Genomic DNA, 18,361 nt, shown 5'->3' with positions numbered 1-18,361 from the left:
CATCACGACACGCTGAGGTGTGTGTGTGTAGTGGGGGGGGGGGGGGGGGGGTGGTGAAGACTATGTCTTTCTACAAAGCAGAAGAACAGCTTAATGTTACAATGTGGAAGGTCTAATGAATAAATCATTCAGAGTAACGTACTTTCACTTGTAAAAATGCTACATCGCCTCCTTTCTGCCGCACTACGAGTCCAGGGCTAGTGCTAAAGCTAAGGCTAATGCTAGCGCTGTTTTACCCCGACTTGAAAACCATCAAGTCTGGCCGGTTGAAAATGTCCCGGCGGGATGGCTGCGGACTCTACAGCTGGACGCTTTCTCAATGGTCGCCGTGATTATGACAAGAGGTTTTATCACGTCTAAAAGTTGTGGGACCTTCCCAGGTACTAGCTTAATGACGTCGCAACCACGTGACGATAACACGCTTACGTAGTCGGCGCAGACGCACCGAACATCAGCGTCCCCAATGAAGCCGCTGTGGATGTGATGCAGGTTTCTGTAGCCGCTGCTGGCGCAGACAACATGAGAACCCAGAGAGAACCTGCCAAGCACGCTGAGAGCATGAAGAGAACCCATGCCACCCCTCTAACAGATCAGATCTGGGAAGTGGTTTAATACTAAGCTAATACCCATAAATGATGACTCATCTTCAATAATAATAATGATAAGAAAGAAAGAAAAAAAGAAAGAAAGAAAGAAAGAAAGAAAGAAAGAAAGACCTTAATTGTCACATTCAGTTGTAAACATAGCTCAACAACAGCTAAATGCTCCCACTGCATTGAACCATCATGGATAAACCTGAGCAGAAGGCTACCGAGCAGCTTCGGGGAAGCAGTTAGGAGACAGTGTATTCCTCAACAACACTTGGTCAGGCTTGGAGGAGCCAGGGATCCAACCATGAAAATTGGGTTCCAAGGACAACTGTGCCAACCCTCTGCGCACAGTGTTATAAGTGGGTCTGGGACCATGAGTTTGACCTGAGCCAGGACAAGGACCAGAGACAGGTTTTGTACCATGATCAGGAGTTGAATAAGAATCAAGACTGGGACAATGACTGTACCCTGGTCCTGAACCAGGACCACTACCTCTATCGCTACATTAACAGTTCCAGGTCATGAACATGGACCGGAACTGGGACTAGAGCTAGCATCACAAATCAGACCAGGATCGGAGCTTGAACTAGAAACAGAACCAGGTTTAGGACCAGGAATGGTTCAAGGACTGGACAAAAGTCTGAATGATTGTGGTTTTTTTTTCATTCAGTCATTCAAAGATTAAAAAACGATTTTATTGCATCAATTCCTTTTGCAGGACCTTTATACAGATTCCGATATTTACAGATCAATAATTACCGTTCAAATGTGAGCCTGTTAATAAAAAGTCTCATCTACAAGGTTAAATGTTGCACATGCAGAGTCATTAGAGGATGTGCTATCTAAGAAACACAAGAAACAGTGCACACGCCCCCCTTTCAAAATTAAAGTCTGCTTCACAGGTGAGACACCCTACGAAGGTGTGCATCCTATTTCTTTTTCATGAACAAAATTACACTTTCAACATTTTTCTGCTGCATGCAGGAAAAGCCTGGTCCATGAATACAAAATCAGGTTTAATCTAATTTGACCTAATCTCACTCAGTTTAACTGACCTAGTCTGAGATAATGAAGAAGACACAAAGAAGAATGAAGTGCGAATGAATCAGAGTCAAGTCTGAACAGTAAAATCCCTGATCCAGTGATAATCCCATTTCCAGGGTTCAGAAAAGGCTGTAATCTGACAGCAAAGGAACCAGGTTAAACATTTGAAGACTTGGGTTCAAATCAAATCAGTTGTTTCTTACATTTGGAGGCAACTCATTGTCCATCACAAAACTTTCATCTGAAAAACGAAAGTCTATTAGCAGCTTTTGCTCTTTCATATGAAAATACTATGTTTCTTTGGAAAATTTCTATTTTTACAGGTAAAACGGAACCCTAGATTTGGATTTATTTATTTAGATGTCTGGATGCCAGAAATCTGTCCAATACCTGACTTCATGATTGTGTTAAATGTCACTCATAGTATTTATATTCATTCTATATATATAGTGTATTTCATCATTCATTTTGAATTAAATAAATTCAACTCTACATTGACAATAATATTCAATCTTTTTCCTCAAATATCTAAATATTATTAAGAATATTTTGGCTTCATCCCCACAATATTATAGTTTTTCCTTTTTTACAGACCACTATATTCCAAGGACAGGTTGACTTTATTCTATGACTTTGTTCTAGTTCAGCCTCATCTCACAGTGTCATGGCTTTCAGACATATTTCACCTCCACAGATGGAACTGACCCTGGTGGTTCCTCAGCTACAAGTCTCATCTCAGCTCAGAAGAGTGACTGTCTGTGGTTGAAAAAGTAACCGGTTTCAGTTTCTCCTCGCAGGATCAGAACTTGTGTTTCTCCTGGAGAAACCAAACCAACTAAAACCCTTTTCTAAAAACAAACAGTGACGACAGGTGACCCGGGTTCTGAAGAGTGCCCTCTACCAGCAAGTGGCACTGTGACACCAAACAACAGGGAGGACTGTTCTGTTTGTGTATAAAACAGTGAACTGAGTGTGTGTGTGTGTGTGTGTGTGTGTGTGTGTGTGTTTCTGGTGACTTCTCTGTAATATTATATGGCTTAGGGATGGCTGCTACACACACAGACACACACACACATGTGCATACTTACAGAAGTGCACACACACATGCACATGCACTGTACAGTGACATGGTTCAGGACTATATAGTGGAAAACAAACCGGTAGCTCACAGGCTTCAAAGGTCAAAGGTCAACGAGAAGATGCAGGAGCTTCTGGATTAAATGAGGGCTGTGGGGTTCAGGAGTTTTCAAAACCCTTGAGTTTTAAACCTTGAAGTTTTAAAAACCTTGAGTTTCTCCAGTTATTGGTGAAACAAATGAAGCAAACATATTCAATATAATTTCCCCAGTTGTTTGTGGGAGGATGATGAGAGTGAAGATGAAGGATGAGGATCAGAGTGACAGAACTCAAGTCCACAACAATAAATAATCAATAATTTTCCAAAATAAATCAGGCTGCCATTTTAAAACTACATACGACCGTTTGAGTTCAAGTTGAATATCAGTAATAAAAAAGGGAACTCAGAACACAAACTTTACTCTTAAACATCTGGTGAACTTCACCAGTACTACTACTATGACCTCGAATAATAACAAAAATAATGATAATAAAAATGAAAATTAAAATAATAAAACAGTAACAATGTGAACAATAATTATAATGATAATGATAACGGGAATAAAATAGAAATGATAAAAATAAAACAGTATTAATAATAATGTCAAATATCATCTTTGATGGTTGGCCATCCCTTTTAAATTAGAACCCATCATCAAATGTCATCAAATGTAAAAAGTACACAGGGATTTTATAGGGCATGATATTTGAAACATACTATTAATGACAGAATCATCAGAATGTATATTATAACATCATTCTGTTACTCTCAGTAGTAGCTGTAGTAGTTGTAGCATCAGTAGTAGTGGTAGTAGCAGCGGTAGTACTAGTAGTAAGATTATTTGTACCTTCATGGTTGTGGTTCAGGGGAAAGGGTTCCTTAAGGGGAGATTCCTGAGAACTGAATATCAGCATTTCAGGTTCCATCTATGAAGGCAGAAGGTCTTCAGCAGGAAGCGACATTATGACTGATGAATCGGTGAAGGACAAAACAGAAAGGGTGAAACTCTTCACTGCTCCAAGTCCTTCAGCTGATTCCTGAAGGAGAAAAAAAAAAAATCGCTCCAGACAGGAAACAGTTGCTGCCCACTTCCTCTCCTGGTCCGGTGATCCTCACTGACAGGACACGAAATCGGTATATTTATAATGTGTATATATATATATACACACACACACACACCCACCCACCCACCCACACACATATATATTTATGTATGTACAAATACACCTAAACATCAGATCAGCCAAAGTTTCTTGATGTTTAACCAAGGGTTGAAGGTCCTCCAGGCCCTGCCACAGGTCAATCGAGGGATCTCAGTTCCTCTCAGAACCTGCAGGAAGCCCATCAGAGCTGGAGCTCAGGTGCGATTCCAGGCAGGTGAGCAACCTGTGGCTCCTCCCACCGCTGGCTGCCGAGCACAGAGACTTTGGTAGCACCACAAGATGTTCCTCCAGGAATGTGGGCGGGAGGAGAGGAGCTCCTTCACTCTCCATGGACCCGGGGGAACAGAGGACAGAGGATGAGGTCAGCCCTTGAGAGTCCCTGTGAGGGGGTTTGTTGAATGGTGGGGGTGGCTCCACGCTGTCTTCTGATAAGACAAGAGGCTTACACTGCCCCGTCGAGCTAGATGAGAAGGAGGAGCTTGTGGTGGAAGTCCAGTCTTGATGACCGGCTCACTCACAGACATGCACATGCAGGGTCACAGTGGACGGGGCTACTCCATACCGTTCCTCAGCATCTGATTGGCCGCAATGAGCATGACACTGATGATGAACGCCATGGCGAAGGCGCAAATCAGGCTCTTCCTCACACATGTCTGACGGTTCTTCTTCGCCGGGTGGACTAGAGGACAAATAAGAGAAGATGAGTGAGTGGGTGTCGATGTGAAAACACCAAATGCCCGCTGCTGGTGCACCACTTCCTGTGAGCTTGGTGACACTTACCTGAGTGGAACCTCCATATTCTCTGGGTATTGAGGAACCCTGACCTGGTTCTAAAGGCTGAAGGCTCCTCTGACCAGTTTGACCTTTGTTGTCCTTCCTGGTTTCAGGAAGTTCATTGCTCTCTATCTATTATTCAAGCTTTATTTTTTTTTTTAATCCATGATTAATGATCAGTTATTAATTGATTAACAATTATTGGTTATTGATCATTCATTTTTACTTCCTCTTGTTTTGAAAACAAAAAATATTTTTGGGAAATGAAACTAATAATAACAATGTTCAGATCAGGCCTTCATTTTAGAGAATCTCTGGAGGTTTGATGAGAAGCTTCCTGTCCATCATCAAGCTCAGAGGTGGAACCGGATGAGCCAGCCACTACATCCTGGGCCTTCATCTCAGCTGCTTCAGGTCAAGTGATTCAGCCCCCAACCCACCAATCAATAAATCAGCAGGGACAGTGATGGCGGCGGCAGGAGGTAAAAAGACATCTCACATATTTGTGACAGGCAGCTCCACACACATGCACACACACACACACACACACACGCACACGCGCACACACACACACACACACTAAAACGCGCACACACACACAAGCCTGCAGCTCACCTCCCTGGAACTCGGTCTGACAGTTTCCCGCGTGCTCCTTCAGGCTCTCCTCTTCGTTGATGATGATGTTCTCAATGTCCTTCATGGTCAGGTGATCTCTGAAGGCATAGAAGAGGATGTGCTTCAGCTCCTCCAGCGTAATCTTCTGCATGTCGAACTGCAGGAGAACGGGGCAGAACCGCATCCGGTCAGATTGAACCGCACTGATTCCCGGGGGGGCGGACCCCAGAACCCCATCAGAAGATGCAGTTGGGTGGTGGATCCACTGTAGGAACCGATCAAAGGAATTAGAGATGGATTTCAGATCTTTGAATTCTGCTGAACTCTTCCCTCTTTCTCAGGAAAGTCCTCGTTTATCCTTTGGGGTTCAAAGTGGTTCCAGTGGTTCTCCAGCAGTCCGGCCCATGTCCATCTGAAATGGGTTCCTCAGCAGCTTTCAGAGATTAGTAGAACTGTTCGCTGATGTTGTGCTCTTCCAGAAGAACTCGCAGTACTGACAACATGACCTTTGTTTCCTTGACAATCAGGGACGCCTGTGATTCCAAAGACCCTTCTCTCCACTATTGCAGTGGCCCTACATGATACCCTCAGTAGAACCTATCCCTCAGACCCATGACAGGGTCAGCAGGAGGGCACTATTTCCATGGTGCTGGGAGACTGACAAGAAATCCTGTAATCAGCTCTAACAGTCCCTTAATCTGATTCAACAAGATTCAACAGTAAACATATTAGATTCAGCGATCTCCTAATCAGATTGGACAAATCCGATTCAATAGTCTCCTCTGAGAGTCCTTTGACTGTCCCTGATGAAGATCTATGATACTAGGCTGATCGGTTCATGCAATGTGTTCTTCTCAGGTCCTCCTGAAATCAAGACACCAGGAAGAGTGACCCAGGTCCAAGTCAGGAGCCAACAGTCCAGTCGAGATCAGCAAGGGTGGAGGATCCAGTTCCAGACTTCTGTGGAACAGGTGAGTTTGGTCTGGTTTCCAGTCTGAATCCGTTAAGGACCAAGACCTCAGACCAAGAGGCACAAGTCCCATCTCCTGAGAGCCTACAGGTTCTAAAGCAGTCTAGAGAACCTGTCAGGGGGCAGGAACGGGTCTAGTCACCACAACATGCTTACCTGCCAGAAGATGGTGTCGATGGTGCTCCCCAGGAAGCCCTCCCTGGTCTCAGAAGACAACAGCTTGGGTCCTAGGATGGTCATGAACTCCTCAAAGTCCACTTGTCCGTCACCTGAAGGCAGGAGAGACAGGCAGGTGAAGGTCCTGCTGGTCCAAAGGCCCAGTTCAACCTCAGGGATCATCTACAACATCAGGTTCTTCAAGGCCACTGGGAGTGTGTGTGTGTGAGACCAACCATCCATGTCCAGCCGCTGCATGATGATAGCAAGCTCCACCTCACTGGGCATATATCCCAACGAGCGCATGGCCATTCCCAGCTCCTGTTTGGAGATGAACCCATTCCCATCACGGTCCAGAACCTTGAAAGCCTCACGGATCTCTAGACAGAAAACAGGAAAAGGAGGAAGTGGTGGGAGAAGATGTAGACAGAAAGTGGAAATGTAAAGACCACTCAGTCCTGGCTGTTTGCAGCTTCTCATGACTTTCATTTCATCTTGTACTGAGCTGCACCTCCTTCTTCTTCTTCTTCTTTCGGCTTTTCCCTTCAGGGGTCGCCACAGCGAATCAACTTTCTCCATCTAACCCTATTCTCTGTATCCTCCTCCCTCACATCATCTGCCTTCATATCCTCTCTCACTACGTCCATAAATCTTCTCTGAGGTCTTCCTCGAGACCTCTTGCCTGACAGCTCCAATTCCAGCATCCGTCTATCAATATATTCTCTATCCCTCCTCTGTACATGACTGAACCATCTCAGTATGGCTTCTCTGACCTTCTGTCCAAAACATCTAACGTGTGCTGTTCCTCTGATAGACGCATTCCTGATCCTATCCATCCTGGTCACTCCCAAAGAGAACCTTGGCATCTGGAGTGTTGACCCAAGGTACCTGAAATCCTTCACCTTCTTGATCTCCACTCCCTGTAGCCTCACCGTTCCCCTCCGAGTTCCTCTCATTCGCACACATATATTCTGTCTTGCTGCGACTAACTTTCATTCCTCTCCTTTCCAGAGCATACTTCCACCTCTAAATGTTCCTCAACCTGTTTTCTGCTCTCCCTACAGATCACAATGTCATCTGCGAACATCATGGTCCATGGAGATTCCTGTCTAACCTCATCTGTCAGTCTGTCCATCACCATTGCAAACAAAAAGGGGCTCAGAACTGATCCCTGATGGAGTCCCACCTCCACCTTGAACTTCTCTGTTACCCCCACAGCACACCGTACCACTGTCTCACAGTTAGCATACATGTCCTGCACCAGTTTAACATACTTCTCTGCCACACCAGACTTCCTCATACAATATCAGAGCTCCTCTCTTAGCACCCTGTCATATGCTGCCCACAAAAACACAATGCAGCTCCCTCTGGCCTTCTCTGTACTTCGCTATTAGCATTCTCAAAGCAAATACTGCATCAATAAAGTTGTTCTCATCTCTCATCTCATCATCTGTAGTACTCTTTCTAGGCATGAAGCCATACTGCAGTTCACAAATGCTCTCAGTCTAGTTTCCACTACTCTGTCCCATAACTTCATTGTATGGCTCATCAACTTTATCCCTCTGTAGTTGCCGCAACTCTACACATCCCCCTTTTTCTTAAAAATGGGCACCATCGCAGTTAGTCTCCATTCTTCAGGCATCTTCTCACTCTCTAAGATCCTGTTGAATAATCGAGTCAGAAAATCAACCGCTGCCTCTCCTCGACACTTCCACACCTCTGCGGGTATATCATCAGGACCTAGTTACTAATCTGTGCTACTTTGTGGTCTACAATAGTCACCTCTTCTACCCTTGCCTCTCTTTCATTTCCCCATTCATCAGCTCTTCAAAGTACTCTTTCCATCTTCCCATCACTCTTCTAGCATCTGTCAATACATTTCCTTCTCCATCCTTAATCACCCGGCCCTGTTGTACATCCTTTCCATCATTATCTCTCTGTTTTGCCAACCTGTATAGATCAATTCACCCTCCTTACTATCCAACCGAGCATACAAGTCACACCCTTTGTTTTGCCTTTGCTACCTCTATCTTTACCTTACATTGTATCTCCCTGTACTCCTGTCTGTTCTCTTCAGTCCTCTCAGTATTCCACTTCTTCTTTGCTAATCGCCTTCTCTGTATATACTCCTGCACTTCCTCATTCCACCAAGTCTCCTTATCTACTTTCCTTCCAGATGACACACCAAGTACTCTTCTACCTGTCTCCCTGATAACACTAGCTGTTGTTGTTCAATCATCTGGAAGCTCACCCTGACCACCCAGACCCTTTCTCAACTCCTCCCTGAAAACCAAACAACACTCCTCCCTTTGCAGCTTCCACCACTTTGTCCTCTGCTCTGTCTTTGTCCTCTTGATCCTCCTTGTCACCGGAATCATCCTACAAACCACCATCCCATGCTGTCTGGCTACACTCTCACCTACAACTAGTTTGCAGTCACTGATCTCTTTCAGAGAGAGGAGAGAGGAGAACAGGAGTGGGGGTCATCGACTCCTCCTGAGGTTCTTTGGGTTCTTCAGGTTTCTCCAAGTTCCTCAGGGTGCTTTGGGTTCTCCGGTTCCAAACCTTTGAGGCTCAGAACCTTTAGAACAGAAACACTTAAAGTAAAAAAAACAGTTTTGTAAATGATATTGTAATTGAAATGACACCAATTATCTGCTTTGTAATTGAAATAGAAGATCAGCAGCAGAAAGTTCCAGGTTGATTGGCATTGCAGGGCCACACCAGGTTACCTGGCAGGAGGGTAGTGGAGTCCATGGACAGAAACAGGTTCCCAGAGTGTTCCTGGGCAGGAGAATGTGGTCCACCCAGAGGAGAACCGTCTTGAGAACTTTAAAAATGACCCGAGTCCCAGATGTTAAATACACAATAAGGAGCATGTGATGGACATCTCCATCTCCAGCTGTGGAGAATTAGGATCTGCCGTCTAGAAGGGCAATCAAAACAAATCCAGCAGCTGGATGAGGATGGAGAGGAAAGACAAGAAGTTCTGGTGTAGGCTGGAGGTCACTGCAACCAGTGAACATCAACAGAGCGCTTTGGAGATCAGTGGCTCTTTCAGGTTGTTTGGTGTTTCTCCATGATGTTAGAAAACATTGAGGTCCATCAGCACTCTGACCTTCAGGTCAGATCTCCACTGGGAGTTGTTCGCCCCCTAGCATCCCAGGCAGTCTGCTCGTTATTTTTTCTATCCTTGTCTGGAGAAGGATGAGGAAGGTGCAGGCGAGGTTCTGGTGCCAGAAGAGGAGCAGATTGTGGAACCGCAACAGGTTCTAGACCTAATCAGAGAATGTGAACCAGAGCAGATGCCCCATCGCCGTGACAACCCCAGTGGTAGATGAGGTGAGCTACAGAAGCAGCAACAGGAGAAGCTTACCATGGAGCTCCTCGACAGAGATGCAGGCCAGAACCTCACTGTCATTGTCGGACAGTGAATGGCTAAGGTAGTTCCCTTTGTAGAGCAACCCAGCCGTCATATGGTGGAAGGGCATCTTCTGCCTGCCAGACAAGACACAGGGGAAAAGTTAGTCTGGAGAGGAGCCATCTTCTATTAGTACTTTGGGGTCCAAATTAACAACGAACTGGACTGGACCCTCTGTGGGAAAGGTCAGAGCAGGATGTTCTTCTTGAGGAGACTGAGGTCATTTGGTGTCTATAGTCTATAGCAGGCTCCTCAAGACCTTTAACCAGTCCATGGTTTCCAGGGTGCTCTTCTACTCTGTAGTGTGCTGGAGGGGCTGTGCCACAACCGCTGAGGTCAGCAGGCTCAACCAGCTGGCGAATAAAGCTGCTCAGTGGGGGGACCAAACCTGGAACATATCTAATCTTAGACTCATGTACTACTCATCTCAAAGCTTCTGACTTCTGTGAAATGAGAACTTCCACCTTCATGTCAGCAATCCATTGTTGGAACCCCTCCTCCACTTCTCCACCAGCTCCATCCCTTCACTCCCAGACTTGATTGACCTACAGATGTAAAACCTGATGTCCTTCAGCCCTTCAGAAGCGAGAAGACCGTGTAGGGAGGACTGGAGGAGAACCTCCCGTCTGGTCTCCTCACGTCTTTCAGATTTGAAATAGAACCGGCCACCACAACATTAACCCTTTTCCTGCCAGCCCTGTTGATGAACCCTTCACAGGAACCCTCTCAGACCCACCAGGTTCCCTGGACGACCACAACTTGGAGGTGCATATACCTTCTGGAGATAGTTCAGAAGATCTGCTCAGTCCCATTGGACTTCTTCGCAAGGACCCTCTGTAAAGGTCCAGTCTTCAGTTACAAGATTGAACCTTCAGAACCCAGAACACACACACACACACACACGTGCACACAGACAGGCAGACAGACAGACAGACAGACAGGCAGACAGACAAGACACACACACACACACACAGTCAGGTGACCCTCGGGTTCTATGATGCTGATGGATACTGGTGTCTCTGAGTGTCAGCAGATCACCAGGTCAGGGGCTGAGAAGGTCTGGATCACGATGGCGAGTCTCCGTTGTGGAGCCATCAGGTGGGAACCCGAGGCACCTGTCTTGGTTGTCACTTAAATTATCTCACACATCAAGACGTGATAGTTTCTGTCCACGCCCTAATTTTCACATATTCATCAATTATTCACCCTGTTATCAATATTCAATATTCCAAGCTCTCTTCCCAGCGCAGGCTGTTGCTTCACCACAGCAACAGAGATTTTACCGGGGAATTCACTCTGAATTCCAAAGGGGGCGGAACCTCAGGAAATACTTGACAATGGAAGGGTGGAAGAATGAGCAGAGATGGACATCAGCTCAGCACCATGGCGACAACCACCAGCTCTGTGTGTTGTGTGTGTTTATGTGTGTGTGAGAGTATGTGAGTGTGTGTGTTTGTGTGAGTGTAGTCAGTAACTTGCTTTCCTATAAAAGAGCCTTAAGTCAGCACACGAGCTGGTCAATGATGCCCTGCGGCAGCAGAAACCTGGATTTAACTTCAGCTCGAACCTTAAACCTGATATTAACCCTAATCTTAACCTGAATCTTAATCCTAATCATGATCTTTTCATAATCCCAATTTCAATCCTAATCTCCGACCGTGTTGACTCTAATTTCAAGGGGAAAGGAGAAAAGCATCCTGGATTATCAGACTCAACTGTGATCAATATCCTGTTTGTCCCTGTGGAGGAGAAGAGGAGCGGTGGAGAGGGGAATAGAGCCCAACGTCTTCTCCCTCAGCTCCGTTTGCAGATGACATTGTAATCTGTAGTGATGTTTGCAGATGACATTGTAATCTGTAGTGAGAGCAGAGAACAGGTTGAGGAAAATCTAGAAAGGTGGAGGAACTGAGGAGAAGAACTCAGGTGGAACAATGAGGCTACAGGGAATGGAGAGCAAGAAGTTGGAGGATTTCAGGTAATTGGTGTCTACAGTCAAGAGTAACGGAGAGTGTGGAAAAGAGGTGAGGAGACGGGTTCAAGTAGGTTGGAATGGGTGGAGAATAGTGTCAGGAGTACTATGCGATAGAAGACTAACAGCCAGAATGAAAGGAAAGGGTGAACAAGACAATGGTGAGACCAGTGATGCTGTATGGCCTAGAAACAGTTGTAATGACGAAAAGACAGGAGGCAGAGCTAGAGGTTGCGGAGATGAAGATGCCAAGGTTCTCTCTGGGAGTGAACGGGATGGATAGGATCAGGAATGAGTCCATCAGAGGAACAGCATATGTTAGATGTTTTTGAGAGAAGGTCAGAGAAGCTAGACTGAGATGGTTCAGTCATGTACAAAGCGATAGTGAATATATTGGTATGGAATTGGAGCTGCCAGGCAGGAGGTCTCGAGGAAGCCCAAAGAGAAGATTTATGGACGTAGTGAAAGAGGATATGAAGGTAGTTGGTGTGAGAGAGGACACAGAGAATAGGGTTAGATGGAGATGGTTGATTCGCAGTGGAGACCCCTGAAGGGAATAGCCAAAAGGAGAAGTCTTCTCCATCTCTGAGGGAGGAAATATAATATATATGTTTTTATACAAAATAAAGTGAATTTTCCTTTTCCTGAAAACTTCTACTAAAATGTCTCTTCAAGTCCATGCTAAGTCAACATTAGCATGGAGACTGAGTCAACACTGGTTACCCTCACCACCAGGTGACAAGGTGGTGAGGGTAAGCGGTAAACGGTCCCTACCAATATAGCGCTTTTAATCTACTTGTACTTCCAAAGCTATTTACACAGGTACACACACACACACTAACACACACACAAACACACAAACACACACACACCGATGGCGACAGGGATGACATGCAAGGCACTAGCCAAGCCATCTGGACCAATTTGGGGGTTAGTGCCAAACAACACTTTGACATGCAGGCAAGAGGAGCCAGGGATTGAACCACCAACCATCCAACTGGAGGGACACCTGCTCTACACCTGCCCCAGAGGAACACACAACCAGGAATGGCCAAGAACGACCAGGAACAAATAACCATGACTGGGAACAACATCAGGAACACACAGAAGGACGTGGGTCTCCTCCAGGACTAATAAAAGTATTTCTGATTCTGAAGAACTAAAACGACCCAGAAGAACTGCCAGGAAGGATGGGGAACAAATAACCGTGAATGTTCAGGAACCTGCAGGATAAGGAAGAACCTGCGTGAATCTTCTCCTCAAAGGCCTATAGCTGGAGGAGGAAGAGGAGGAACTGTGGGAACAGGCAGGAGGTGGTCCTCCTGGTCTCCTGCAGCCTCTCTCTTGGACTGGGAGACTTCTTCTTACCCACAAAGCTGTGTGTCTGGATGCTGCAGCATCAGGGGGTTCTTCAGCAGACCTTCCTCCTCCTCCTCTTCCTCCTCGTCTTCCTCCGCTGTCCTGTCCTGAAGGTACGGGTTCCCTGGCAGGTCTCCGTTCAATTCCACCTCCGACACCTCGTCCTCCATCAGCCTCAGAGATCCAGACCTCCTGTCACCCCGACGGGCTGCGAGCTCGGCTGCTTCCTCCTCCTCCTCCTCTTCCTCCTCCTCCGCCAGCATCCGAGCAAAAAAACAACCTCCCTGTTAATATTTGAGGAGGAAGAGCAGCAGGTACTACGGTTTTCCTTCCTTGCCCTCCCCTCCTCCTCCCCTTTTCATCCCCTTCCTCGTCCTTGCCCCACCTCCTCCTTCTCTTCCTCCTTCTACTCGCTCACTCAGCAAACATTCCTGCACATATGAAGACACAGCAGCAGGAAGAGCAAGGAGGCGAGTCGCTACAGGGTGTGTGTGTGTGTGTGTGTGTGTGTGTGTGTGTGTGTGTGTGTGTGTGTGTGTGTGTATGTGCGTGTTGGGCAAGAACACTAGCAATAAAATTATTCATGTACACTGACACACACACACACACACACACACACACACACACACCTATCAGGTCCCAGAGCTCAGTGGGCTCTGCAGGTCACCATTAGGGTGCAGTATCGGGACTTGCCACCAGGAGCGCCAGAGTGGACCCCCCCTCTAACCTCCGGCCATCAGGGGGCAGCAGCGCATTGCCATGATAGAAAAGGTTTTCAGCTGCAGCTTCTCTTTATCTTTATATCTTTATATAATTTATGCAGTTCAAATGTTTTGGTTTCCTTTTCCAAAGCTTTGGGGCAAAGGACTGTGAACATGCTTAATCTCGGATTACAGATTACAGGATTACAGATTGAAGATGACTGTATAACTGGATTACACATTACATTGAATTGAAGATTACTGTATTACAGTTTATTGACTGTAGATTACTAGATACAATTACAGATAATTGGAAGATATTCCTGGATCAGATTACAGATATTACATTTGCAGATAATTTTTTTTTTTTTCCTTGGCCTATTGTCTTATTTACAGTGTCTTCTTCTAACCGATTCCTAGGAAGATTCCCTGGATATAATCTCTCATCCTGAGATTGATATTCCCCCCCGCCACGCTTTTGGAAACGTTTGGTAATTAATTTATTTTCTATAATAATTTTGAAATAAATAAAATCTGAACGAAAGTGAATAAACCAGATGTCTTTTACACACACGCGCACGCACACACACACATACACACACAAACACACGCACACACGCGCAGACACAATCAGACTCACGGACATACTCACGAGCACGGACACGGACATACGCACGCGCGTCCCCTCGGCCACTCCACGCGCTCCGAACAGGTGATGTTTCCTGGCACCGGGAGAGCACCGCACGCACCAGGGGGCACCGGGGAGCTCTTGCGCCGGTGCTGGTGCCGGTCGGCGTCTTACCGTCGGGGGGGTCGCGCCTGTCCGATCGTTGGGCGGCAGGATTCGGGGGGCGATCTATCTGTGATTCCTGATCAATGAGCCCCTCATCAAGCGTGCTCGTTTCCCATCCCGGCCCTTGCTCGGTCGTTTCCGGTCCGGACGTGCTTGTGCTCCAACTCCGCTCCGATGGCTGCGTCCGGCGGGGGCGGGAGAAAGTAGTCCCGGGGCGCAGGGATCCGCGGAGCGCCGCGCTCACAGGTGCTGCGGAGCTGCTCCGGCAGGGAAAGGGTTAACCCAGAGTCGTCGGAGAGGATCCTGGGCCGCTGATTGGAAGACAGCTCACCGGAAACAGCAGCCGCAAAGGTCCGAGCGATGACCTTACGTGCATGTACGTGTATACCCCTGTGGTCATGGGTGTGTGTGCTAAGGTTATATTCCGTGACTTAGAGAACGGCAGGAACCGAAGAACCGGGAGAAGACCTATTGGAGGGCTTATTGATACTGATATTGGGTTATTTTTCAATACTGATGTTTCCAGGGACAAAGCTGGAACTTCAAAAGCACGGAGCCATTTATGTTTCTTTCAAATATTTTTTCTTGTCAAAAACAATCTATTGACACTCAAGTCCAAACAGCATGTTTGGATTAGGAAATGGATTGATGGATGGATGGATGTATGGATGGATGGACGGATGGATGGATGGATGGATGGATGGATGGATGGATGGATGGATGGATGGATGGGTGATGAATGAACCTCATCTGTCAGTCTATCTATCAGCACTGCAAACAAGAAGGGTCTCAGAACTGGTCCCTGATGGAGTCCCACCTCCACCTTGAACATTGCCGTTACTCCTACAGCACACTGCACCACTGTCTCACACCAAGCATACATGTCTTGCACCAGTCTATCATACTTCTCTGTCACTCCGGATTTCCTCATACAATACCAAAGTTCTTCTCTTGGCACCCTATCATATGCTTTTTCTAGGTTTAAAAAAACCCAATGCAGCTCCCTCTGACCTTCTCTGTACTTCTCTATTAGCATTCTCAAAGCAAATACTGCATCTGTAGTACTTTTTCTAAGCATGAAGCCATACTGCTATTACAAATACTGACTTCTGCTTTTCCACTACTCTTTCCCATAACTTTATTGTATGGTTCATCAACTTTATCCCTCTACAGTTGCCGCAATTCTACACATCCCCCTTATTCTTAAAAATGGGCACCATCGCACTTAGTCTCCATTCTTCAGGCATCTTCTCACCCTCTAAGATTCTGTTGAATAATCCAGTCAAAAACTCTACTGCTGCCTCTTCTAGACTCTTCCACACCTCCACAGGTATATCATCAGGACAGGAGATGGATGTGTATATATATATATATATATATATATATACACACATACATATATATACAGTATATATATGTACATTTGTGTGTATGGTATTGTAATGGTAACGACACCAGCTTCTCCTGGACCAGATTCACCTGTCCCAAAGCTCTCAAACAGGCCCAGCCCCAACATGGGCCTCCTCTCCAAGGCCAGCTCCAGTGCCTATTATAGAGTCCAGGGATATACTAGTTGTGTCTGTATGTGAAGGTCCCTGGGAGTTAAGGCCTGGAGGAACTGGTCTCGGGTCAGCTCACACTGCACCTCAGCAGCCATGGGGGAATATGGCAGTGGTGGGCCGTTAGGGCCTGCAAGGCCTTCTCTGCTGGGCTAAAAAAATATCTGAATCACAAATATTAATTATATTTTGCCCATGAATACTTATTAAACAATTCAAAATGGTCTGTTTACTTCCTTTCATAGCTTTTTTCGTGGTTGTGCCGCTTCCAGACATGCATTTTCATATTAAAGCATTTAACCAATCCAATTTCAGCCATAATCTGTTGCCAAGCAGGGTCAAAGTCAAAGAAATCTGTCGGGGGGGCTGCACAATCAGTTCTGCAAGCCCTTAACGCAAAAACTAAGTGTTGATGACGCTGTTGCTTGAACCAATCAGATTTTGAGTCGGCGACATCTAAGCCTTCTAGCAGGCCACAGTAACGTCAGCTTATCCACACCCTCTGATTGCTTAGTCAGAGAGTGTACAATTGTATTGGCGGGGAGAGGCGTACTAGCGAGCTGCGAACAGAAATATAGTTGTGCTTGTTTAATATTGGTTTTGTTAACCCACGATGGGTGCAGGAGGAGAAGAAATGGATTTGGACACTAATATATTGTTAAAGCATTTTTCTTTTTGATGAAAAGCTGGACATAGTAGAGAAATGTCGGGCAACTCCTAAGCTAGCAAACCAGTCAAGACCCGTAAAAGGGATTTGTCCGACATTTTCAAGCCATGAAATATGACCAGTAGCCCAGGGTCACAGGCTTCAAGGTACACTGCAAATTGTATTGCTGGGAGTGCTTGGAGCTGAAGCGCACAGATAATCTGTACGAGAGAATAATTGAACTACATTTGAGGAAAGAAAGGAGGATGGATTTTGTCTACAAATGATCAGAATTTTGGTGAGTGAAATGCTGCTATTTTCCTAAATAATACTGCAAGTTTATAAGGTTATTATTGGTGTTTTTTATGTGTCACTGCTGTTTGCTATAAAGGCATTTATTGTTGTTACTGACCATGTTTGTGGCTCCCGCCACGGGACCGGGCTTTGTCCCGGTGTGTTCAGATTTCAGTCAGAGAAAAACGTCATAATGGTCAGGAACTGATCAAGCAAGAATGGTTTATTCAAAGTCAGGAAGTACACTTACGAGATATCCTGGGCCAGAATGAATGTCACCCCGAGGGGATCGTTCACCCTCTCTGGACATCCGCTGAGATGCGTCCAGCGGATGTGCAGATGAGGAGGTTCTGACCCCGAGTTGAGGAGGCGCTGTCATTTTATACCTAATAAGTATTTATTTCCTAATAAGGACTTGTTTTGAACACTCTTGGAATTTGGGCACTTGGGTGCCAGGCCGCACCCCGGACAAAGCCAAGGGGTGCATGATCGATTACGCGCAGGGGGTGTCAGTGGGAGAGTACAGAGTTGGGCATCCCTTCGTCGTCACGTCATGCGCTCCTGCGCGCGAACTTTAACACTAAACGGGTTATCTATCTGTGATGCACCTCTCTTTATACAGCATTTCTGCATAATAAGATGTTTTTTATGGTCATAAACTAATTATTGCGGGGTGGAATGATTCTGAGCACTACTGAAGGCCTAGGTGTAAAATGCACGGCCTGCCACTGGTATATGGTCTCCTCTCTGGGGTTTCAATGTCATATGCAAAGACATGGAGCGGTTCCCTGGCATGTAATGTAATGTCTCTCTCTCTCTCTCTCTCTCTCTCTCTCTCTCTCTCTCTCTCTCTCTCTCTCTCTCTCGCTCTTTATATATATATATAAAATATATATCCATCAGTGACGTGCGGTGAGGTTCATGCCTGGTGAGGCACTGACGTCATCACAGTCAGATTTACAAACATATAAACCCTACAGAGTAGCTTTTTGCTTTTTCACCACTTTATTGGCAGCAAGTAATGTGTTTTGTTTATAATATCATATTAGCATTCTTTACATATACAAACTGTAGCATAGAAAAAAGCACATTTAAAAAAATATGTCATTATCTCTTACCTTTACTTTTACCTTTACTTACGCTTTTATCGCTTTGGATAAAAGGCCTGCCAAATGACTGCAATGTAATGT

General features: G+C 45.8%; 1 protein-coding gene across 4 annotated transcripts; it reads right to left on the bottom strand.

Moving 5' to 3' along the window:
* Positions 1 to 3,983: 3,983 nt before the first annotated feature.
* On the bottom strand, positions 3,984 to 14,827 carry caln1 (calneuron 1). Of its 4 annotated transcripts, none has more exons than XM_086139322.1 (7): positions 14,682 to 14,827; positions 13,188 to 13,429; positions 9,806 to 9,927; positions 6,666 to 6,809; positions 6,430 to 6,542; positions 5,304 to 5,460; positions 3,984 to 4,593 (listed from the first exon to the last, which is right to left on the bottom strand). In XM_086139322.1, the coding sequence occupies exons 2-7, from the start codon at positions 13,346 to 13,348 to the stop codon at positions 4,466 to 4,468; spliced, it is 825 nt and encodes a 274-aa protein (XP_085995448.1). In that variant the 5' UTR covers positions 13,349 to 13,429; positions 14,682 to 14,827; the 3' UTR covers positions 3,984 to 4,465. The 4 variants fall into 4 exon arrangements, with proteins under 4 accessions (XP_085995448.1, XP_085995457.1, XP_085995439.1 ...); XM_086139331.1 differs by having other exon boundaries at positions 13,188 to 13,426; XM_086139313.1 differs by lacking the exon at positions 14,682 to 14,827 and having other exon boundaries at positions 13,188 to 13,508.
* Positions 14,828 to 18,361: the final 3,534 nt, after the last annotated feature.

This window comes from Fistularia commersonii, chromosome 3 (assembly GCF_037954325.1).
Source record: "Fistularia commersonii isolate RoL2024-O1a breed Wild chromosome 3, RoL_Fcom_v1.0, whole genome shotgun sequence".
NCBI classification, from domain to species: Eukaryota; Metazoa; Chordata; class Actinopteri; order Syngnathiformes; family Fistulariidae; genus Fistularia; species Fistularia commersonii.
The sequence above is the reverse complement of the archived record's forward strand: the minus strand, read 5'-3'. Positions and strand labels throughout refer to the sequence as shown.

Bases quoted from the DNA above. Each gene is read 5' to 3' on its own strand.
- caln1 (XM_086139313.1), bottom strand. From the start codon at position 13,441: ATGCTGGCGGAGGAGGAGGAAGAGGAGGAGGAGGAGGAAGCAGCCGAG. The intron at 6,543-6,665 runs GTTGGTCTCACA...TCCTGCCTTCAG, and splicing joins GCAGCGGCTGGACATGGATG to GTGACGGACAAGTGGACTTT. The intron at 5,461-6,429 runs GTAAGCATGTTG...GTTCTCCTGCAG, and splicing joins TCGACACCATCTTCTGGCAG to TTCGACATGCAGAAGATTAC.